The sequence below is a fragment of the Furipterus horrens genome, unplaced genomic scaffold (assembly GCF_987537825.1).
Source record: "Furipterus horrens unplaced genomic scaffold, mFurHor1.1.pri manual_scaffold_13, whole genome shotgun sequence".
Classification (NCBI taxonomy): Eukaryota; Metazoa; Chordata; class Mammalia; order Chiroptera; family Furipteridae; genus Furipterus; species Furipterus horrens.
In genome coordinates, this window is record NW_028327183.1 from 290,783 (window position 1) to 300,673 (window position 9,891).

At 63.4% G+C, this 9,891-nt stretch overlaps 1 protein-coding gene across 5 annotated transcripts; it reads right to left on the reverse strand.

The window, feature by feature from the left end:
* Positions 1 to 806: 806 nt before the first annotated feature.
* DPEP1 (dipeptidase 1) lies at positions 807 to 7,864 on the reverse strand. 5 transcript variants are annotated; one of them, XM_090259937.1, is made up of 11 exons: positions 7,791 to 7,864; positions 5,083 to 5,256; positions 3,332 to 3,464; positions 2,938 to 3,070; positions 2,675 to 2,825; positions 2,454 to 2,523; positions 1,900 to 2,076; positions 1,735 to 1,819; positions 1,584 to 1,659; positions 1,255 to 1,390; positions 807 to 1,173 (listed from the first exon to the last, which is right to left on the reverse strand). In XM_090259937.1, the coding sequence occupies exons 1-11, from the start codon at positions 7,844 to 7,846 to the stop codon at positions 1,006 to 1,008; spliced, it is 1,359 nt and encodes a 452-aa protein (XP_090116063.1). In that variant the 5' UTR covers positions 7,847 to 7,864; the 3' UTR covers positions 807 to 1,005. The 5 variants fall into 5 exon arrangements, with proteins under 5 accessions (XP_090116063.1, XP_090116065.1, XP_090116064.1 ...); XM_090259939.1 differs by lacking the exon at positions 7,791 to 7,864 and adding an exon at positions 7,625 to 7,705; XM_090259938.1 differs by lacking the exon at positions 7,791 to 7,864 and adding an exon at positions 5,485 to 5,617.
* Positions 7,865 to 9,891: the final 2,027 nt, after the last annotated feature.

The following is a 9,891-nucleotide window of genomic DNA, read 5'->3' on the forward strand; positions in this document are numbered from 1 at the left end:
TTTAACATTAATTCGATCTTAAGTGATCAGCAAATACCCACAAGTGTGCATTCTGGTCACTGGATCCTCTGGAGAGGGCCCCAGGGGAGAATGAGGCAGGGCCTCTGCCCGCAGGCTGGTTCCCAGGACCTGGTTGTGCGGCCAAGGACTCACACTCGTTCACAGAGGGGTCCGCAGGAGGCGCAGGGCCCAGTGTCAGCCTGTGCAGGGGGCCTTCTCGGGCCTGGAGAGGGCCCTGGCGCGCTGGGTCTGTCCCCGGCGGGGTTATCCATCTCAGGACACATCCGCCAACTGTCCAGCAGGAGGTGCTGTCCCCCCAGGTGCGCTCTGCCCGGCAGGTCCCACAGGACTGTGCGCCCTGTAGTGAGGAGACAGACCCTGCAGAGGAGGCCCGAGAGGCCCTGCTCAGCCCTGCTCCCGGCTCTCCACAGAGGCGGGGCTGGGGGGTGCGGGGCACACGTGCATGTGGGTGTGTGCAGGTGTGCGTGTACATGTGTGCACGTGGGGGTGCGGCTGTGTGCGCACGTACATGTGCAGGTGTGTGTACATGTGTGTGCAGACAACTAGGAGGATGTGAGTGTGTAGGTGCGGATGTTATACAAGTACATGTTGGGGCACTGGAGCCTGGACTGTTTTTAAAGACCCCTCAGCAATGGGAGGCGAGTCCCTCTTCAGAGCCCGAGTCCTTTGGGCCCTGTCCTAAGACCCGGCACTCCTGGGCCTGGATGTCCACCCAGGGGCCGTGTTACCAGATTTGCCCTGGGGTGCGCACGAGGCCCTTCCAGAATGACACACACCCTCGGGACTCCAAGGGTCAGTGCTTTTTATCGAGGGTCCTCTGCGGGCCCGTGTCCCGGGCACCCCCGCAGCGTGCTACCCAGGGGAGGCCAGCTGCCTGCTTGGGCATCCAGTCCTGTGTGGGGAGCAGTGTTCCCAGAGTCTGGCTGCCCGGTGGCCGAGTCGTCCCTGAGCTGCTGGAGCCCGAGGAGCGCGGTGCCCCAGGTGTCACAGGAGACGCAGGCCGAGGAGGACGGGGGTGAGGGAGGCCAGCAGGGTCCCCGGCCCGTGGAGGAGGCGCGGGGCCTCTGAGTAGCCGTACTTGGTCCTGCAGGACTCCTCCAGCTGCTCCAGCGGGATGGGCGTCTCCTCGGGGGGCCGGCTGTGGTTGCTCACCTGCGGGCCCACACGGTCGGTCACCTTCCCTCCAGCCCGCCCGGGGCTGGGGGAGCTGCATGGGCAGGGAGGTGCCCTCACCTGCTCCACTGCCTCGAACACCCTCAGCAGGTTTTCGGCCAGGGCGCCCTTGACCTCCTCCTCCGTCCACTGCCTCCTGAGCAGCTCAGCGACCAGGTCTGGGTACTTGGACACGTCCTCGAGCCCCAAGGGGAGCCTGAGAGGACAGAGACCCAGGCTCCGCGGTCCAGGGGTCGGGGCCTGAGGACCCGGCCACCTCCCTGTCCTGAGGCACCAGGGGCCCAGTAGGGTGGGCTTCCTGCTGGGACACGTGCCCCCAGCCCCACAGGACAGGCTCCTGGGGGTCACGACCGTCCAGCTCACACATGGGACGCAGCCTCGGGCCTTACCTTGACACGCCGTCATAGTCCCCACCAAAGCCCACCGCTCCGGCCCCCGCCACCTTCTTGATGTGGTCCAGGTGGTCTGCAAGGGAGGCAGCGGGGTGGGTCTTGCCGGAGGCGCTTCCCCGCTCAGCCGCGGCTGCTCACGCCCACCTACCCGCCACTTGGGACAGGTTGGCCTCCGCTCTGCAGGCGACGTAGTCGTTGTAGAAGTTCACCATCACCAGGCCACCCTTCTCCTTCTGCTCAGGACAGAGGGGAGCTGTGGGCCCGGGGCAGCCCGGAGCCCGTGCGCCCGCCCCCGGGCCAGAAGGCGCCTCACCACCAGCTGCAGCACATCGTCCGGCACGTTCCGCCGGTGCCCGCACACGTGGTAGGCGGAGGAGTGGCTGAAGATGACGGGGGCCTCGGACAGGTTCAGGGCAGCCTTCATGGTCGCCACAGACACGTGGGCCAGGTCGATCATGACGCCCAGACGATTCAGCTCCCGCACCACACTCTGAGGGGACACGGGGCTCGGAGCCAGGGGAGCCCACGCCGGGCGTGGGGGCACTGGCCACTGCCCGGGCCGGGGGTGGGGGGCACCATGCACACTTGTGTTGGTGCAGCCTCGTCGGGTTCAACGCTGCCCCCGGGAGGGCGGGCAGGGGGAGAGCATTTGGGCGGGGGCCCTGCCTGGCCAGGTGTTAGTAAACCCCCAGCGGCTAGGAGATGGGGGCCATGCTAAGGAGTGGGTTCCAGCTGAATGCCCGCCCTTGGGGGACCCCGGCCAGCCTCGTTTTGCGAGTGAGGGAACAGGTGCCAGGAGGCGAGACACCGTGGTCCTGGGTCACGTCTCCTCTGAGGGTGACTGTGGCCCCCACCTCCGTCACTCACCTCCCCAAAGGGCGACAGGCCTTGGCTCTGGGCCTCGTCGTCCCCCTTGTCCACCAGCCAGTTGTCAGCCCTGGGAGGGAGGAGAGTTGTCGTCCCCGCCCACCTGCATCGGGACTCGCAGGACCGGAGGAAGGTGCAGAGCCACGCTGCCACGCTGAGCACTGTCCACCCCCCCCACCCCCCGCAACCTCTCCCCAGGCCCGGGCCTCCCAGCCGCTCACCAGGGCGTGTTGCAGCTGTGCGTGAGCGTCAGGTACCGCATCCCCAGGTGGTAGAGTGCCCGCAGGACGCCCAGGCTGCTGTCGATGGAGTGGCCGCCCTCCACACCGATCAGACTGGCCACCTTCCGCTCCCGGAAGGCCTGTCGGATGCCTGTGAGCAGAGCCCGACCGGGGCTGTGGGCGCCTGGGCTGCACCAGCCCCTCTGCTCTGGACGAGGTGGGGGTGGACAGGGGCCAGGGAGGCGGGCCGGGCCAGGACCCACCTTTGCTGTCGGTGACACACAGGAAGGTCTCAGGGTACCTCTGGCACATGCGGTGGATGACGTCAATCTGCTCCAGCGTCCTCCTCACGGTGTCTTTGTTCTGGGTGTCGCAGGGTGTATATGCAGACCAGAACTGGGGGCCAGGAGGGGGGCTGGCGCTAGGACCTGAGGCCTCAGGCCCCAACCGCCACGTGCGCAGGAACGTCTGGCTTCCCTCGCATTTTGGAAGCTGTCTCCACAGCCTGGGTGGCTGTCAGACTGCCCTCCAAAGATCTGTGGCCCCAAGGAGATTGGGGGTGTGCTGCCACCAGAGAGGGTAGCACCATAGCCCGGACCCCAGGGAGGAGGGAGATGGACCCCAACACAGGGGGAGCACAGGGCAGCCAGGCTGTACCTGGCCCCCGACAAAGCCCGCCTTCAGCTTGGGGATGTTGGTGTGTGTGGTGGCCAGATGTATCAGGTCAGCGTCCTTATGCCAAAGCTGATTGTTGAACTTGTTCAGCAGCTTCCACGGCAGGTCATTGTGCCTGGAGCGAGGGGACACCGGTCAGGATGGCCGCATGGACCCCGGGCTCTGTCCCCTATCTAGTTCTGCTTCTCACACGCTCAGGACCAAGGCTGCCCACGTGGGGCACAGGTGACTCACTACCTAGACACACCTGAGCCAGGTAACCTGTGCTGAGAGCTGGAAAAGGGTGGATCTTCCCGCCATGGGCCTTTCCTAGGAGTCAGATGTGTGTGCAGAAGGAACACACTCCTGTGGGAGCCGATCAGAATGCAGAGTCTTGGGCCCATCCAGCCCCCCAGTCAGAAGCTGGGCTTCATCAGGCACCGTGTGCGAGTGTACGCACACGCCACACACACACACGCACGTGAAGTGTGAGCACATGCGCACACGCATGCACACAGAAGTAGGAGCACATGCGCACACATGCACACACACACACATAGAGGCACAAGCACATGTGCACACATGCACACAGAAGTAGGAGCACGTGCATACATGTGAGCACACATGCACACAGAGGTGTGAGCACATGCGCACATGCATGCATGCAGAAGTAGGAGAACATGCATACACGTGAGCACACACATGCACACGCACATGCACATAGAGGTGTGAGCACACACAGGGTATCTAGGCAGGTTATCATCTGGATTCAAGGGACTCTGAGGACGGTCTGGGCCTGGAGAGGGCTTTGTCCTTGGGATGCCCCACCAGGCCACTCCTTCCTCTGGGAGCTCCAGCTAGGACCCTGAAAGCTGCCCCTGCTCTTTGGGTGGGGGAGGGGTTCTGTGAACCGTGAGCTTTGACTGATGCGACAGGACTGGGCTGGGGGTCAGGCCCCCTTTGCTGCCTGATGGGGAACAGTGGGGGAGGTCACGGCCTCACTGTGGTGGGCAGGGTTCGGCTCTGGGTGCTGTCCCTGGGGCAAGGCTGGAGGGGGCTCACAGGGTGACCAGTGCAGGGCGGTGGGGGGAGGGAGAGGTTCAGCGCAGATGCACTGGGAGTGGAGGGGACAGGTGCTGCCAAGTGGGCTGTGACCTCAGAGGAGTAACAGCTGTCACCAGGGTCCTGGCTGTCTGCCGACGTGGGCACACCAGGGGCTTGGTTTGGGGTGTTGAACTGTGGGACCCCTCCCAGCGTGGCCGTGAGGTCAAGCTGACCACATGCCTACTGGTTGTGCGGGTGGGGTCTCAGGGAGGAGGGTGAAGAGGCTGAGAGGGGCCCCTGGGGCCTGTGGTGGACACCACCACCCCTGCAGCTTCAGGTGAGGAAGTGGAGGCCCACGAGGGAAAGCGGGTCCCTGGGGCCATGAGGCCAGAGTGAGGCATGACCCCGGCCAGGCCCCCGACGTCCCTCCGACCCAGCACCCGCTGTGAGCGGGAACCAGTTGGTGAGGTGCCCAGGGGCCTCGCCACATGCCTCCTTCCGCTCTGTTCCCTGCAGACCCCCATCCCTGGAGGCCTTTGGGGGCCCCTGTGAGACCCCTCGAAGAACAAAGGCCAGAAAAGGGCAAGGCCCATGTGCCAGCTGGAGTGACTGAATCCTGGCGGAGATGGGGCAGTGCCTGCCTCAAGTCGGGGACACATGGCCTGGCCTGGCTCCCCAGCCCCAGCCCGTCCGCATGAGTGGCTGCTTACCCGTCAATGACAGGGGTGCCCCGCATAATTCTCTCTGCCTCTTCCCGGAACGTGTCTGCGGTGCAGACGGCCACCAGGGGCCAGAGCCACCAGCAGGTCCACATGAGAGTCCCCAGGGCCCTGCTTCCAGGCTGTTCCTGGCGTGGCTTGCTCGTCACGGAGGATGAGCTGCAGCTGGAAGACAGCGCAGAGCCCTTTGTTCAGGTGATTGCTGTTTATCAGCGATTGGCCCAGAACCTGTGGCTGGGCCAGGCTGAGGGGCAGTAAAAGGCTGCTGAAGGCTGGGGAGGGGCCGACAAGGACACAGCCCAGGGCCAAGCTGTTATTACCACCTCTCCCGTGGGGCGGGTCTGAGGTCTGCCAGTGGAGCTGAAAGTTGCGTGAACTTTGCTCCCACCGCACCTGCCAGGTTCCGCGTCTGCACCGCACCCCAGGGCCTGCAGCAGCGGCCTCACAGGCCCGCAGCCCAGGCTGTGGCTCAGAAGTCCGTGTTCCCTCTGTGTTGGTGGCCTTTCCCTGCTGGCTGCACATCCTGGCCTCCAGTGTCCTCAGGCTCCGAAGTCCAGGCCCCAGGATGACGGCCTTCCTTCCTTCCTCAGGCCACCGTCAGGGTGCGTTGGCTCAGCCCGTTGGGTGGCCCAAGGTCGGACAAGGTGACAGGGCGTGGCACGTCCCCCACGCGCAGCTGTCAGACTGGGAGCCCCAGACGCCCTGTTCACCTTGGGAAGTAGGATTTTAATGCAAAGCAACAACAAAAACACAAATCTGTGTGAACGCGGCTCTGCATGGCTCCGGTCTCACGGGGACGCCCAGGCAGGTTCTGGGTCGTAACTTCAGCTGCGAGTGTCTCGGACAAGTCGGGGACAGGACGGCATTTCTAGGAAGGATGCTGTGGGCATGACCACTGTCCTTAGGTGCTGCTTGGAGAGAACCCCACCACCCAGTTGCACCATAAGGGGTCCCCGGAATCCCAGAGCTCACGTACGTGGGCGGGAGCCCTCTGAGCAGGGCCGGCCCATCGACGTCACTTCTCCGTTCGGCCTGTGTCCTGTGGGGTGGCCCCGTGAGAGCCGAGTGGGCTTCAGAGTCAGGTCCAAAGCCACGGTGGTCCCTGCTCCACCACAGCCTGTGGGTCGCACCTGTTTGCTCCGTAGGTTTTCTCTTCATCCTGGGGTTGCCAGTCGCCTTTGACTCCCAAGCTCTGCGCTCTCATCCGCAGCTTCCACGTGGCTTCTGCGCTCTGCGCCTTCCTCCTCCTCAGGGGCCCTGCTGTCTTGCTGGGGCGGGCACTCACTCCTCCCATGGCCGCAGCCTGCGGGGAGCGGGTGTCTGTGCCCTGGCGTCTGCAGGCTGCCACTGTGCCCTCAGACGCACTTCTGGGCAGCAGACGGTCCCCTCAGAGCCTGAAGGCTGCACTCTGTGCACGGCCGGTGTCATCGGTGTCATCTGAGTCCCACTTCTCTGTGGATAGCAGTGTGGAGTCACTGTCACCTCAGGCTCTGCAGTGTCTCAGCGACGGGCCTGAGCGCCTCACACAGCTGGCTCAGCGTTTGGTTTACTTGTGACGCTGCCCTTGTTGGGACACATCTGTGGCCTTGGCCTCCTGCGTTGTCCCTTTTGTCCCCGGTGTTTCTCTCCCATTTTAGGTTTCCTTCTGCTTTTATTCCGTCCCCAGCATGCTCACGGAATATTTTCTTTAGGGCATTATATATTTAATTTCTCAAGAGTGGTTCCTTGTGCCCTGGCGGTTGTTGATGTTTTTGCTGTGGCAGCCGGTTCTGGTTAAGGGAACAGGATTGTCTCGTATCTGAGGTGTTTGTTTTTGGCTGACCGGACTCATTTTTCTCGTTTGTTTATCTGGGCCCGTGGCTGCGCCTGCAGCCTTTCCTCCAGCAGCGGGCGGCCTCTGTGCCTCGGTATTTAGTTCCCAGGAGCACAGTGCCGGGGAGGTGGCTGCACTGGGCCCGTGGGCCGCCCGGGCCGCCCCCAGCGCCAGGCCGTGTGCAGAAGGAGCGAGCGGCCGCCTTAGGTGGGACTTGCACCAGAGCTCAACCCAAGCACAGCTTCTCTCTGTGCTTGTTCCCAGTTCCGATCCCTGCCTCTCCTGTCACCTGTCCCCAGTGGAAGGGAGGCTCAAGAGCACCCACATGCTCGCCTGTGCTGTGATGTTGACCCCTCTTTCTCGAGGCTGGGGCTGGCATGTCGTCTGTCTACCCCCTGGATCTGTCCCCGAGGAGTCTGCAGCTCACAGACCGGTGGCTCTTCCACACCCTCCAGGTGGCCCTGCTCTGGCCCTACTCCTCCCCTCCCTGGGTGGTTGTGCAGCCCAGCTGGCTGCCCGGGGACCCCCAGTTGGCACAGCGGCGGGTCCCTCCTTTTGGGGGCCCTGAGAGAAGGGTGGCCCCAGCCTTATCTCACTCCCTCCCTCACCCAGAAGCCACCCTTTTACCCCTCAGCCTGGCCCCAGTGACCCCTGCCCCCCACTCATCACCAGAGAACCCAAGCCCCAGCCTGCTGCGCCCCCCCCCCACTATGCGCTCACCTGCGTGTCTGCGCCCGGTTCGCACTCAGAGGCCCCACCGAGTGTAGAGCAGGTGCCCGCTCACAGAGGCCCTGGCAGGCACCTCACCCAGGTGGCTCCAGAGGTGAGGGAACCCCAGAGCCCAGGCCCTCAGCCCTGTCCTGAGCCCCAGAGTCCCCAGACTCACAGCGAGCAGGAAGATGCCGCCAGACCCTGCGTCAGGCTGCTCTGCTCCCCGGTCATGAGCTTGGGGGTTTCTTGCTGTTTGTTTCTCTCAAGTTTCATCCCTCCCCTGAGTTTTTCAGCCAGCTTCACTTGCACAAAAAAAGCCACCTCTTAAAAATAATAAAATATCCCCCAGGGGCCTTTGCAACACCACGGTGCAGGACAGGGGCTGGGCGTCTGACACATGTCAGCTGGTTCTGGTTTCTGCAGGCGGCCGGGCCGGTGCGGCTCGGGCTCCCTCTGACCCACAGGCTGGCTTGGGCCCAGGGCAGGCAGGACCACAGGGACGGCGTGGGTGGCAAGGAGTCGGGTCCCCCGGCAGTGCTGTGGGGCACGGCTCAGTGGGAGGCTGATGTAGGAAGTGGGGGAGGGGGCTCGGAGCTGAGCTCCCGGACAGGGCCTGACCCCTGCTGTTCCCCAGGCGCCGTGGACAGTGGTCAGCTAAGGACTCAGGGGTTCCAGCGTCCCTTCTCAGCGTCTTCCTCTGGAGACCCAGGCCCTGAAAAGTAAATCATGGAATGCAAGTTGCCCTGAAAAATAAAAACCGTCATAGTGGTGGACACGCAGCTCGTGCTCTCTGGAACTCCGTGGCCTGGGCTGGCGCCGGCTCTGAGCCGTGCAGCCTCGGTCCCCAGATCAGCCCCCAGAGCCCCACAGCTGGTAGGGTTTCTCGCTGCCTTGCTTTTTGCCTCCTGGAGGCTCCACCTCACAGGGGCTGCGCCTGTCCTCTGCCTGCTGTCCCCAGACCTGACCTCCTGTCCCCGAGGGCTGAGGAGCCGACCCTACCATCTGCCCTGTGGCTCCCCGGCCCCTGGGCGGCTCTGTGGGTCCCTGGATTGTGTCCGGTCCGGGCTGTGCAGGTGTCCGCAGTTGGGTGGCCGTGTTACAGGAGAATGAGGAGCAGAGGGGACAGAGGCAGGACCCTCACCGTCACAGTCTAACGAAGAACTTCATAGAGGAGGCCAGAAGCAGGGGGAGACGCGTCCTACCCGCCCACCCAGCGGTCCTGGGTCTGATAACATCGCCAGGCTTTCCACCATCACAGGAAAGACCAGGCTCTCATGGGAGGAGGAAAGTCCTTGACACTTATGCATCCTTTCCGCCATCTGGGAAGGAAAGCCTGTGCCTCCACCCCAAGGCCAGAAAGGTGGGAGAGGGTCCATGGCGCCCAAAGGGAAGAGCCCAGAAACCAGCTTTGGTTAGTTGCTTGCCTCTGGCCACCGTCTGTTTCCCAGGGAGTCCCTGGTGCTCACAGAGGGAGCCCATGAATAGCTCTGGGTCACTCCCCCAACTTTTAATTTGCTGCCTCCCTTCACGTACGTGGTTACAGCAAGATGAACAAACGGAGTCCGCAGCAAGATAGGGGTTCGTGCTAACAGACTCCCACACATCCCTAAGTTTGGGTCGTCACGTCCCCACACCCTGAGAGAAGCTGGCTCTATCTTTACCCGTCAATCAGCGTGTAACTTCTTCACCCCCATCCCTCCAACTATATCCGTCCTCAGAACAAAGGACTCACTCTCCTGGCTCTTGGCCTTCTGGCTGCAGGGCCGCTGGCCACCCTTGCCTGGCTCTCCCGTTCACTAATAAACTTTGCGTGCATGCGATAGGCTCACTGATCTGTTATTCTTTACAGCGTTTCTCTGATAACAGTTGGACCTGGTGCATGTGAGTCTGAGGGCCCTCGGGGCTCCGACCAGGCTACTGGGCCTCTGTTCCTGGTGGGCCTCATGGATGATTCGCAGGCCTTGGCCGAAGTGCCCCGGGAGGGTGGGTCCGGCGGTCCTCGCCCAGGCAGTGCTGGGACCTGAGGTTGTCACTGCTGTGTCAGCAGGTCGCCCCTTTACAACCCTCATCCAGCGCAGGGAGTTGCCGATCGTGACCTCGGGAGCACGGTCTGACGCTCCCACCCCAGCACCGAGGTTGCTGGGCTCGGCCTTGTCCCCTGGGCGTGGTTACTCTCAATTTGAAGGAGAGAGGTGTGCGAGAATGCGCTATGTGGGAGCCTCTGTGTCCTGTCTGTGGCCGCACCCCATGGGCGTGAGCCCCAGGGGGCCCCAACA

What these genes read in the sequence shown, in the direction of transcription:
- DPEP1 (XM_090259937.1), bottom strand. Translation starts at nt 7,846, where the DNA reads ATGACCGGGGAGCAGAGCAGCCTGACGCAGGGTCTGGCGGCATCTTCC. An exon ending in CAACCTGTCCCAAGTGGCGG is followed by an intron (nt 1,660 to 1,734) that starts GTAGGTGGGCGT and finishes CCTCCCTTGCAG; the next exon opens with ACCACCTGGACCACATCAAG. An exon ending in TGTTCGAGGCAGTGGAGCAG is followed by an intron (nt 1,174 to 1,254) that starts GTGAGGGCACCT and finishes GTGGGCCCGCAG; the next exon opens with GTGAGCAACCACAGCCGGCC.